Source organism: Vespa velutina, chromosome 5 (genome assembly GCF_912470025.1).
Source record: "Vespa velutina chromosome 5, iVesVel2.1, whole genome shotgun sequence".
Lineage (NCBI taxonomy): Eukaryota > Metazoa > Arthropoda > Insecta > Hymenoptera > Vespidae > Vespa > Vespa velutina.
In genome coordinates this window covers 568,870-582,720 of record NC_062192.1, presented here as the reverse complement: position 1 = coordinate 582,720, position 13,851 = coordinate 568,870, and the positions used below count along the sequence as shown (strand labels likewise).

The following is a 13,851-nucleotide window of genomic DNA, read 5'->3' as shown; positions in this document are numbered from 1 at the left end:
ATATATGATATTATTTTTTATTTGTCTTATTTACACGTTTAACAGTCATTAACAGATGACAAATGACCATTAAAATTGTCACAGATACAACGTACGTGCTTATTTTGTACGACATTAAATCGTTGCAATGAAGACTCGGCCAATCACATTTTGCTAAGAGGGGACAGAATATAGTTCTTCTGCATTTGCCGCTTTATAGTCTAGAATTCAACGATGAAGGAGATAGCAACCCATTCTATATTTAGATATATGTATGTATGTACTACCTAATCGGAGGGCTCCGTTAAAAAAAAAAAAAAGAAAAAGAAAAAGAAGAAAAAAAGGATCAGATTACGAAGGTTTACCACAGCATAGAATAAAATTATTTCTCAAGAATACTAATCGGTATTCGACTTTTAGAAACTTCTTTATTCCGAATCGCATATTTTTCATTATATGATCATCTTGATAATAATATACTCGAGGACGAATATAGCAATAAAATTGTGTGATCGAAAATCAATGCAATTATAACCAATGTAATAGTTTAAGCTCCATTAAAAATTACATCAAGTTGAATTTATGCTACAAAATATTTACATATCGATGTATTTGTAAACATAGATTTTGTGCAGGTACTCCTTTAAGCGATAAACACAACAATTTAATAATCTTTATAAATATTCTAATGGTCAAATTTCAATGTATTGCCAATTCATAAATTTAAATTAAAATATATAGCCATACCAACCATGCAAAACTTAGTACCTAACTTTCTGGTACATACATACGTACATAAATCTATGATCGACCCATAGTCAAATATGTCGCACCTAAGTAGTTAATTAACTTATAGAATGACTGAATCTCATATTTACATATCCGATTAATATCATTGTGCATAAATGGACAAGATATCATATTTTAATATACTAATATCAAGCAGTTTTTGTGCTATGTGCAAATACTTATTTTGCAATTTCTAAACACATGATTTATAAAGTATTATCAATTGATAAAAAAAAAAATCCAATGATAGCGCGTCAATGAATGAAACACTTTGTAAAGTAATTATTTTCGGTAAATTTTCAGCATAATAATTTTTTTCTGAAGCTCATGCTTGATTTTCTTAATTGCTATGTCAAAGCTTAATATTTTTCTCTCTGTGTTACATGGCTTGTAAATGGTTTTTTTTCTTTTTTTTTTTTTTTTTTCCTTTTTTCTTTTTTTTCTTTTTTTTTTCTTTTTTTTTTTTTTTTTTTTTTCCTTTCATTTTTTAATACTTTATATAAAGAAAAAAAGAGTAAAAGACGAATACACATAAAATCACATCAATTGTGTATGCTTGCATTGATTGTCCATGTATATAAATATTTAACATTCTCATTTCAAAGAATGATATATATGCAAACGATAGAACAAATTTACGTGACAATTCACACGAAATTTTTCTATCTATAGAAACATTGAAAATATCCCCTATGTATTTCAATAATTTAATAAATACACATTGCACTGTATCTTAGATGCACTAAATTGTTTTTACTTTCGAAGCGTTACGCATTAAATATTAATGAAGAAATAAGAAAAAATTCATGTATCGTGCGACAAACCACCACATGTAATTATTAGATTTTATGATATTTCTGATTTTTTAGTATATTCATCTCCCTTTCTGATTTCCTGACATCTAATTCTATTGTGTGTACAATATATGTATCTGCATTTTAGTAACATACCGGTATTAAGTATAAAATCTTATTTACTTTTTAAAAGAAAATTTCTCTGTACATATCTTTCAGGCGGAATTGCAATTCAGCCTTTTAGTTTCACTTAATCGTACATATAGAGATTTTACATATACATTGATATCGTGTTTCTCATTAGAAGCAAGTAACATTTTTGGTACTATGTTTTATAGGTGAACTTGTTCCATCTCCTTCACCAAGATCCATACCAAATGGCACTGAATTCCAAATGGCTTTGTCGCTACGATCCTCTTCCTCGCTAAGAATATTACACATCATTCGATCGTCATAGAGCGAAAATCTAGCTGTCGATTGTGCACGACCACGAATCTTTCTTACGGAAGGAGGTAAATCTCCTGGAGTTTTTATTCTCATATGCGGATCTTTCAATACGTTTACATTAGATCTAACATTAAAGACTTCGTTGAATTTGTCAATACTTTCTTGCCTGCTAAGATTGCTCTCACCCTTCTTATTTTTCAAATTAACTAATGGTAAAGTCGACGGCCGAGCATTAGTAGTCGTACCGTCATTATCATACGCGTGTTTTCCAATTTGTACTACATTCTTATCATTTTTGACTATTGGCGTAGTCGAAGTAGACGTCTTACCAATAATTCCATTAACGTATTTCCCACCGGGAGAAATGGTCACGTTAGTGTCCACAGTTTTAATTTGTACATTTTGCTTCGACAATAAGTTGGATTTAGAATCTTCCCTGTCTATCGGATATTTATTATACGGGTGCATCTTCTTATTAACGAGTAATTTTTTTAAATTGGGCCAACCACCGAAAATCTTTTTCCGCGGACTTTCTTGAAGAAAATTATCGTGAACATTGGTTTGCTTTCGTTTATTGTACGACGCACCGCCATCCTCGGTTATGACATTTTGAACGTATGGTATCGGTGTCGCTGGTCTAAGTTGCGCCAACTGAGTCGTATGCTGACCCAAGTAATCGTGCGAGACGAGACCTTGCGCCTCTGTCACGACTTTGTATTGATCATTGCACGTATGCTTCAAAGATTTATCAACTAAAACATTACCATTACATCCCAGATCCTCTAAGGAGTCAGACTGTAACATCAAATTTCTCTCCATACAAGGATTTCTACCTTGATAAGGTTGAAGAGTTTGTGTGTGATTATATACGGCTACTTCATTGGAGTTTTTAACTGAAATAAACAACAACGACATTACGTTACGTTCGATGTTACGTTCGAAAGAAATATCATTACTTACAACTATGTTCGTGGGCAACGCTGTCAGATGGAGAAAGCGTAACCAAATTATCGACCATATTGCTTTCGTTCGTAGGCCCATCTTGACTCATGTGCATTGCAAGTTGAACAACGTGAACATTATCGTGATGTGAAGTTTCGCTATAAAGGCTATTTGTGGTTGAAGGCACTAAGGCACAATGAGAGTTCACCATGGGGCTCCCATCGGTAAAGTATGAAGTGACTGTTAAAACAATTTTCAATAATTTTTAACAAAATGATTGATTATCCTATAACAAAATGAGGCGCATACTTACTACGATGAGATTGTAATTCCGAAAGACGTTCTTCTATACATAAAGCTGTCAAACGTGCTTCAGCATCCGCATCCCAACAATCTTCCATAGTTTCCTTGATAAGACGCACTCCTGGTCTATCGATTAAGTTCCCCTCTAAAAGGGGTCTAGCTTTTTTACGCGATACCAATACTTGCATCTGTTCAAACGTAGGATGCAATCCTAAAGGACGAAATGGAACGAAAAGGACGAAAGAATAATAGAGATGTATTTGAGAAAATTACTTCAAGGTCATGTGTTCGATCCATACAAACCAATTTCATTTTCATACGGTTGTTTATATTGAGGCACCTCTGATCCAGGAATGTAAATGTCGGAACACCTTGAAACCAATTCCCACAACACTAGGCCCATTGCATAAACATCTATTTGTTTGAGAGAACTTTCACAATCTCGTAGATTTACAGCACCCTCTAATACTTCCGGTGCCATATACCTTAAAGTACCCACCTGTTACAAATCAAGAAGAATATCAAGTGAATCAAATAACATTATTGGTTAATAATATTCAATTTTTTAATCATTCCCTTACGTCATTAATCGATTTTATCTCCGCATGTTGTTCTTCACCATTAGAATAATACTTAGATCCAGATATTTGGACTGTTAATCCTAAGTCACATATGCAACAATTTCCATCGGTTTTAATCAATATATTTCTCGAGTTGATATCTCTGTGTGCGATACAGGGCTTGAATTTATCTGCAACGTTCGACTTACTTAGAGAATTGTAGAATCGTGTACTTGGAGAATACACCGTCTCTGATTCGTTGAGCCGGGATTCGACGAATTGCTCGGATCAACGAATTATCCAGAGTATCTGAGATTCTTCGTAATCTCATTAACATGATCATAACTAGGACCTTACAACTTTATATCTTCTATATAATAAAAAAACTATAGTATAACGTACCCAAAAAGGTATCCTAAGTATTCTACATCCAATAATGTTTGCTTACCTCCTTTACGTATATCAGTGTGTAAATATGCAAGTCCCTTAACTATGGAAAGACCCATTTTGCAGAATGTCATCCAGTCGACAGTATGCGTTTGTAAGAAGTCTGTTAAAGTACCACCCGGTGCAAAACTTAATACTAAAAGATATTCTGTACTACCCTCCAGGCTTACTCTTTCGTCTACACCTGTATTTATAAATGTTCGGCATTGATCTTTTTATACAGCCTGGTATATATCGACAAGAGAAAAAACTTTTTTTTTTTTTTTATCAAACTACAAATACTAACCATAATAGCTTAACAGAGATGGATGTTCCATAAAGGGCAAACAGTAAGTATCTCTTTCGTTTTGAAAATAATTACGATAATGAGAAGGAAATATTTTCACAGCAACATCTTGATCACCCATACTACCTTGCCAAACAGAACCATATCGTCCTTGTCCTAAAAAAAAAAAAAAAAAAAAAAAAATTATAAATGCATCACATTACAAGTAGATTATGCGAACCAATGATGATTATATGAACTGAACAACATACCCACAATTGTAGTCAATTTTAAATGATCAACCGTATAAGTACCAGTCCTTAATGCTGTGCTATCCATAAATTGATCATCATACGATATAGGTTTTCCTAATCTTGCTAATATATTGTTATAATAGATTCGATATATCAGCATAATTATTGTACATATCACCAATAAAGTGCAAACTAATGTGCTCATTATTATGAGCAACCATCTTTCTGAATCTGACTGTTCTAAATATTCTGTTGCTATAAAAAAAAAAAAAAAAACAAAAAAAATGAAACCACGTGCATCATTAACAAACGAGTACAATTTTTATATTAGGATCAATATATACTTAAAAAAAAAAAAAAAAAAAAAAAATTTCAATGCAAAATAGCCTTACTTGCAAGATTTTTCTGCACTGGTGCGGAATTAAATATCTTGTTGTCAGAGTACAAAAGGTTATTATTTGTAATATTTAAATTACAATAATCTCCATGACAACAGCAAAACTTGGTATTATTTAAAGCCTTGGTAGAACGTTGTAATGCCACGCATTCTGTGTTTTCACACTTTTGTTCACCAGATTGTTTCCAGCAGCCTACCATTGGAAACAACAAAGATCCAATTACATGAATGGCCAATCAGAGAAGGGATATACAAAGAAATCATTGAATACCTTGTGATAAAATGATAATTTCTGTACCATTTGCAGTCTTATTTTCTTGCCACAATGCATGACAAAAATTATTACATATGTCAATTTTAATGTCATCATCTGCCTGTAAAATGTAATGCTAATATATACAAACAATGGTATACGTCAATTATAATGTTTTACAAATATTCCATAATTAATAATCATTGATTATTTAATTTATCAATATCAATATATGATATCACTGATTATCATACCTATTTGATCTATCATTCTACATGCTCTTATTCTTCATAATTATGTGTGCTTATGTACATTTATTAATAGGAATTAACGCTACATCTATAAAATCTTATATTTCATATAATGTTACATTAACTGGACATTAATTGATCCACTTACTGAGATACGAACTACATTACTGTTATTGGGTACATCTTCAGACACCCCTGTTGAATTTTGTTTCAAGGAATTATGTTCATTATTTTTTTTTCTACTTGCACATATTCGACTGGCATAAATGGGGGCTGAGCTTATCCCATACAGTAGTGTGACCAATACGATTGATACAATGGCTCTCATTGTGCTTTAGCAAGGCTCTTCAAGTTGGCCACTTCAGCAGAAGCAATGCTTCTTAAGAATTGGCATCTTTGACCATAGCGATATATAGTACTACCATAGGCACTCTTTGTTCATCTGTTTATCACATATATTTTTTAGTGTATACAAGTACATTATAAGCTTAACGTCATTATATGTAATTAAGGTAAAGTTATTAAACAACAATGGGAAAAAGAAAGAAAAGAAAAAAAAAAAAAAAGAAAAAAATAATACGTCATAATTATCTTGAAATATTATATGAATATTAATATAAATGCATATAAGATAGTAGCAAGATTATTAATATTAAATGTATAAAAGCTTACTTCCTAAACAATTTAAAATATCCATAAACTATTTCACTTAGGAATAAAAAAATTTATAAGAGGAATTTTAAATATAAATTATATAATTTTGCCAGTAATGTAGCCCTTTATTATATTTAACATATGACGAATAAAAATTGGATTAAAAATGAAATAATTTTTGAATGTTATAAAAAATGCACATAAAAATCACGTTATAAATATTATAAATTATGTAGTTCGTACGAGATCTAAGTCTAGAGCGTATGACGATGTATAAAATTGACATTTTTATATAAAGGAAATAAAAATGAAAGAAATATAAATTTCGTATAATTCATTGTCTTAACGTGTTAAAATTATAATGCTTACATTTTGACCGATAATCTTTGTAAAATTTTCACGTGCGCTCTGTAAGTTCTTGACGCCGTCACTAAGGGCAACATCGCACGATTTCATAAAACTGCAACGATCCTTTGTGGAAAAATATTATGGTTGAAAACCTACAATTGACAGTCAAACAATATCCATTGAATCGCGATTAACCACGCGTTCATAAATGCGTAAAAATGATACTAACAAGCGAAACTCATAGGTAAGCAATGAGCTTCGCATTAAAGCTCCCGTTGTGTTTGTAGGAGTGCTACGCCATACGACATATAATACATACATAAAGAAAGCAACTTTATCAATCGACAGATAACGACGCTAGCGCTCTCTGTTATCGAAATCTTTGTACCAATCGAAACACTAGCACACCTATAGGTAACGATAAGAATTACATTGATTCTTTGAAATTCTATTTTTATCTATCGTACATTTGTAAATATTATGATCAACGGTGAAAGGTTATTTTTTTTAATCTTATTGTAACACCAGATGAAACCGTTTATAGATGATCATAAAGCCATCTAATGATTTTAATTAGAAATCAACGTATGAGGACATTACAAATACGATGGCGTTTATGAACTAACGATTGACGTCATCTGCGTCCATCAGCCATTTTGAAAACGATCGATGTGTGTAAATGCATATATATATATACATATGCATATATATATATACATATGCATATGTGTATATATATATATATAAACTTGAACACACATACGCTTTTATCTTTTATGATTTCAACCATCGAACGTTCGGTATGCTTACTAAAAGCACGGTTCATGGCCAGACATTTTAGTTTACGCGGTTTATGACGTACTAATAGAGGAACGCGCGAATTGGAACGCCGCGTCGTATCGTGTGTGTTTTCGACGTATCGTGCAAATGGCGGCTCTCGTGATGTTTTGTGAAATATTTCTGAGATATTAGATATACGAATTTTATGCAATTTGCGATAATAAGTGGTATAGATACGTACTATTACTGTCGAAGTTTGAGACGACTTATTATAAACATGGTGAAATTGCTAAAGAAGTTCTTTCCCGGCGACAAAGTTTTTGCGAAAGTTCGAGGTTACCCGCCATGGCCAGCTAAAGTAAGTACTATCTAATTTATCTAAAGTGATTCGACGAACATTCGTGGTACATTATAGATAACGCAGTAGATATCATCATTTAATCAATAATACTTTTATATGCTAACATTATTGATAGCGTTATTCGTAAAAGAACTGATTAATATTTTAGTCCACTTAAAAATTATGTTTACATAAAATTCGTTCGAACGTATAAACGAAATGGAATCATTTTTTTTTATCAATACCATTAAGCCAATGTATTTCAATCATTATATTAGATATGTTACATTCATAATGTATATTACTTTAATGAAAATAAATAATGAAATTATATGTACGTTACCATATAGATTTTTGTACCATGTGTTTTATTGATTCTATTTACAGGTTGAGAAAGTTGTAGACTCCAATTCTAAAAATGCTAAGTATAACGTATACTTTTATGGTACAGGTGAAACGTAAGTAAAAATAGAATTTTTTCTTTTTTTTTCACAATTTATATAAAACAATTAATAATTATATAAAGTAAAATTCATAGTAGTTATTTTTATATAAAAGATATATAAGGTTATTGTTAAAGTTACTTCATTTTAGGGCTGTGTGTAAAGTAGAAGAGCTGTTTACTTATACTGAAAACAAAGCAAAGTTTGGTAATAAAGCTCTACGAAGAAAATTTTTTCATGAGGGCTTACAACAACTCGAGCAAGAACTTAAAAATGAAAGAAGTAAAGCTGGAGATATAGATGATCTACAAGGTAATTTATAAAGTTACAAGACGTAATATATCCCTTAATACTTTAATTATTTTATTCAAGATTATTTTGATGTTATAGAATCGGATATTGTAGAAGAAACTGGCACAAAAGGTAGCAATGTAGCATCAGGATTACCCACAGCTAGTGCAACGGATAGTGACTTGGAATCTGGATCTTTAATAATCGATGAAGGAAATAAAAAAAAATCTCTAAAGAGAAAACCTTTTTCTACATCATCTAATAATCCAGTAAGCTTTTATTTTTTATTTCATTTCAATATTATTTGTATTATGGAGGCTTAGATTCCTGTGTATTCTTGTACGCAATATTGTTCACGATACGCAATTATTGAAATCATAAGTCTCCGATAGAGACTTAGGAATTGCCGACAAACATTTGTAAAGATTAAAGAGTTTGTGCGATTATTCCTTACATTGTATCATTTTTTAATTTATGTGTTGCACGAAGAAAACGTGTTATAAAAAAATGTTGTAATTTATTTCACAAATGAATTAGGAAACTCCTGAATTAAAAAAGAAACGCGGGAAGGCAAAGGCATTATCCACATCAACAAGTGACACATCGAAACAAGAATTAGCTCTTGATTCTCAAGGGGAGGAATCACCTAAAGAAATCGTAAGCCGCAGTGGACGAAAAATTAAACCAAAACGTTTTGCTGATTTCTCAAGTTCTGAAGAAACAGAAGGTACTCATAAAAGTGATATTTATGTGGTTGATATTTTTAGTTTAGCAGTACATATGTGTGTGTGTGTATATATATATATATATATATACATACAGACACACGCACACACATATATGTATATTGCAGGAACTGTAATTTCAAATTATTTTCACAAATTTGACAAAGAAAAATATCGACCTGTATTATGTACTGTCTAGTGCATAATTTATTTAGGATAATATATGTCAATGAAATTAATTATTTAATTATAAACAACTAAACGCAAAAGAAAAAAAAAATATATATATATATATGTATATATATCGAGAACACAATGTCCAATATTTTCGTTTTAATCTTTAATCTGTTAATAATTCTAATGGTCAGTGGTGTAAATTTCTTGAGACGAATCTTAAATGAAAAGTTACAAATATGAGAATGTGATTGATTACTTTGAACTTCTTCCATATTTTTCTTAAATATTTTAAATACTTTGTGGCCACCTTCATATTTTGCTTAACCTGTTTTATTACTAACTTTTATAGTGGTTTGCTAGTGTAGAAAGCAAATCTTAGCAAATCATAAATTCTTATAAAGAAATAATGTTTAAAGGTTCGAGAAATGTGATCAATGTTTCATCTGTATCATGTTTAATGGTGGAAGAAGAAACCCAGACAATACCTTCAAATATAAATGAAATATATACAAGATTTGTGGAAACTGACGAAACTAGGAATTTATCGACAAAAGAATTGAAAAGATTGGTTCTTTTGGAACAATTATATTTAATTCGTATAAAAAAAGCTAAATTTTTGAAAAATAACTGTATTTCGTAATATTGTTTTACTTTAATAAAATTTCTATATAATTTTTTTTTATATAGGTACTACTTATTTCCTACCTTTTGTCTATTGTACATTCTGTTCTCGATAGAATTCCTTTCGTCGTGTTATTTCAAATATCGTTTATACATCTTGTATTAGTAGACAAAGTCAGAATCCGAGTTCATTTTTACGTTGTATTACCGAAAATTTATGTACTGTTATAGGTAGACGCTATATGCGCATATCATAAAATTAAAAGATGAATCCTCTTTATATGTATATTAAAGATTGATTCGATCAAATGAAATTTCATTGTTATATAAAAATGAGTATAATAATATATTAATAATATGATTTTCAATGTCTGTACGATAGAACATTCTGGCAGAGGACGCGGAAAAATTAAAAACGATGAGTCTAACGAGCACATATCGTCTGCCGGAACTTATAAGAAAAGAAATATCACCACGGAAAGTAAGTGTTAGAACATATATATTTAATTCGTATATTCATTTATACGTATTTATTTTATGTTAAAGAGAAAAATAGTATTGGCGAGACATCGCTTATGGAAGGTACTGTGGTTTCTAATCCTACATCTTCCGAAACACCAGGCCGATTTCTTCTTGCACGAACGTTTGCCGGTGAATACGTGGGCATTAAATTAGATGTAGACAGGCCAAAATCATTTGATAGCGAAAAAGCTAGAACGCAATGGGATTGGACTACGGCTCGAAATGCAATGAAGTTAAAAGGTCAACTAGAAAGCGGCGAAATTTTACCAGAGCAAGTCAAAGATTCATTAGATTTTAATGTATATGTGCCAGAAGATGAGAAACGTCTCTTGGCGAAAGATGGTGCGATTCATCGAAAGACTTACAAGCTAAGGTAAATAAGAAGAAGAAGAAAAAAAAAAAGAAACTTGTTCGCCTCTTTTGTAACAAATAAATCCAATTATACGAGACTATGATTTATTTATATTCTTTCATATTTAGATGGCTTCGTATAGAAGCGCAATTGTTACAATTGGATGCTCAAATAAAATCTAATCTTGGTTTGGATCGGGCTAATACTGACAAATGTTTAGAAGCGATGGATGAAATATTGTCCCTTTCTATTGATCCATTAATGTTAAAAAAGCATCCACATATTGTTGAAACTGTGAAAAGGGTAAATACTACATTTGTTTTAAGCTTAGTGCTAATAATTGTTTCGATGTTTCGATTAGTTTACGCATTTTATCGATCGTTACAGTTAAGGCGGTACATTGGTAACTTAGCCGACTGGAAGTTGAGCAAAGAAGAAGAGGTAAATATATCGGCATTAATAACGTGTAATTAAATTAATTAATAATTTTTTAGATCAAATCACTTTCAATTAATTTTATAGGCCGTTTTCAAACAAAAGGCAGAACAAATAAGACAGAAAGCGGAGCACATATACAACAAATTTAAGGTAATTATACTTAAGCAACTTAAATTTCATTTCATCTAGATATAAAAAAGAAGAAAAAGAAAAATGATAATGCGCGATATTGTATTAAAAAGGAAAATAATCTAAAAAATTATTTAGGCCATGTTCACTATACCAGAGGGACAATCGTTTTGGCAATCATTTTCTGATCAAGTGGACCATTTCAAGGAATTAACGAAAGACATGCCCGAAGAAAAAGTTTTCTCCTTAATGTCTGATCCTACTTGTCCAGGTGATATTATTATTTAATTTTGCAATTGACGTGATTTTGAAGTTTATACAGGAAATAAAAGAGAAAAGAAGAGAAAAAAAAGTACATTATTATACTTATCGTTTTCAGATGCTGCTGGTATATCAGAGGATGCAAATGCTGATGATAGTGGCAGTCAAGTAGATACAGACGTTACAGTGAAAATAGAATCGGAACAAGTGCCTATCAGAATTGAAAGCCCTAAAGAAACGGAAACCAAGTAACATACATACGTTTCGTATGTAGTAAAAGGTGGACGTAGTTCACTATGTTTTGTGCGATACTATACTATACAAGACAGCAGAGTGTTTTTCAACTGATTAAGGGAGTGGCCTTTGCACGTTTGAAAATGATCTATGTGGATAAATTTTCTTACTGCAATAATTCTATGGGTTTTTCTGAAATTTCTAATGAATTCCCTTTGGCGTTATTATAATAATACTACAAGAACGTGCACGTGTCAGAATATTTACAATTGCAGGTCGGCGATGTAAATGACACTCATGCTGCCAAAAAAAGTTTAATTGACACAAATTATACAAATTAGAAAAATCAACTTTCTATAATATGTAATTGTTTCTCTGCCTCTGTGAATGTAATTTATCTTTACATCGTTTTGATCGTACCAAAGCAGAACTTTCACAGTAATCATTCATAGTAAGACAGCGATCATCTTTACTTCATAACTATTGTTTCTTTCAAACTATCGATGTAAATACAGGAATACACAATTCATGTTATACATTAACACTATACTGACAGGCAATGAATAATTCAAAAGTAAAGTAATTGTACAATGCGTTCCATTGGAATGCCATCAATGTATTGACTTATTGCGAGAAACGATTTTTATCTTTTTGAAATTCATGTTTCTATTGCACTTTAAAGGCAAAATTACATTGTCCGAGCAATAAGAAAATTCTGTTTTTCAGTATAACGCTGATGATATCTCGAAATATTTCTCGATATATTTTAAAGTCTGTTACTGGGCATTTTTACAAATAGTTATAGGTAAATGTTGGTTCATTAGTTGTAGAAATTATGAGCATACGTAGCAATAAATTTATGATTGATAGCAACGCGAAGTAACAGGAACATGTGAGTTATGGGTAAGTATTTTGAGTTTACTATATTGCTCTTATAACTCTAGAAATGAAGATACTTTACTCAAGTGAAATTAAATTGTTATACAATATAATTATACATATATAGATACATAGAAAAATGTTTCTCACTAAATCTCTTAAATCTGTTATTAAAGATTGCAATTGATTTCAAAAATGTTGAAAGTCGAAAGACATTTGTTAATTTACATCGTTTGATATAAGATTATTTTAATTTAAAATTATTTTCATAGGAGAGTAATGGTAAGCTCCTACATTATAATTTTTATTAATGATAATAGTATATACATAATGAAACATAAAATTGATTTAATTCAAAGTAGTTGTGAAGACAATACTGCTAAGTATCTACAAAAAGAAAGAAAAAAGAAACAAAAAAAAAAATAACACTTTGTATCGAAAAGTATAAGTTACCAACAAGAAAATTTGTCTTATTTCAATTTTTGTACAAATAGAAATTATTCAAATATAACATATCAAAAATATAATTAAATTTGATTTTATAAAAATTGATTTTGCTTTATTTTTAAAGATGAAGAAGATAACTAAGCGATTGGAGAGACACGATGCAGACATAAAGTCGATGAAAAAGAAAATTCTTGTTTCTCTTATAAACTACTTTTAATAGAAAACGTTTGTGTATCGAACGTTCGAGAAATGTTCGTATACGATCAAACGGTATCTTATGCTAAGATTATATATATATATATATATATATATATATATATATATATATATATATATATATATATATATAATTTTTTAAACTTTAAATATTAAAAATTTAATATAACACCCGTCAATGAAATCATCGACGAAAATCGCCGGGCTGTAAACGGTGGCCTTTGAAGTGCATTGAAAACATAAATCATTTGTACCATCTTTTCACTGTACTTTTAAAATGATTTATATCGATTCATTTAAACCGATCGATCGT

At 30.5% G+C, this 13,851-nt stretch overlaps 2 protein-coding genes across 5 annotated transcripts; one reads left to right on the top strand and one right to left on the bottom strand.

Annotated features, from left to right (window-relative positions):
* Nucleotide 1: 1 nt before the first annotated feature.
* LOC124949289 (bone morphogenetic protein receptor type-2) lies at nt 2-7,047 on the bottom strand. 4 transcript variants are annotated; one of them, XM_047494125.1, is made up of 12 exons: nt 6,913-7,047; nt 6,705-6,835; nt 5,449-5,551; nt 5,173-5,370; nt 4,799-5,035; nt 4,548-4,703; nt 4,263-4,445; nt 3,836-4,005; nt 3,558-3,753; nt 3,265-3,465; nt 2,970-3,191; nt 2-2,902 (listed from the first exon to the last, which is right to left on the bottom strand). In XM_047494125.1, exons 2-12 carry the CDS (start codon nt 6,789-6,791, stop codon nt 1,863-1,865), a joined length of 2,793 nt encoding a protein of 930 aa, XP_047350081.1. In that variant the 5' UTR covers nt 6,792-6,835; nt 6,913-7,047; the 3' UTR covers nt 2-1,862. The 4 variants fall into 4 exon arrangements, with proteins under 4 accessions (XP_047350081.1, XP_047350079.1, XP_047350082.1 ...); XM_047494123.1 differs by adding an exon at nt 5,830-6,123 and having other exon boundaries at nt 6,705-6,998; XM_047494126.1 differs by lacking the exon at nt 4,263-4,445 and adding an exon at nt 5,830-6,123 and having other exon boundaries at nt 6,705-6,999.
* Nucleotides 7,048-7,526: 479 nt separating this feature from the next.
* Nucleotides 7,527-13,397, top strand: LOC124949292 (PC4 and SFRS1-interacting protein). Its single transcript, XM_047494136.1, has 12 exons — nt 7,527-7,821; nt 8,191-8,261; nt 8,398-8,558; nt 8,637-8,806; nt 9,075-9,264; nt 10,443-10,541; nt 10,607-10,955; nt 11,063-11,237; nt 11,322-11,375; nt 11,457-11,522; nt 11,640-11,772; nt 11,881-13,397. Exons 1-12 carry the CDS (start codon nt 7,669-7,671, stop codon nt 12,012-12,014), a joined length of 1,755 nt encoding a protein of 584 aa, XP_047350092.1. The 5' UTR covers nt 7,527-7,668; the 3' UTR covers nt 12,015-13,397.
* The last annotated feature ends 454 nt before the right edge of the window (nt 13,398-13,851 follow it).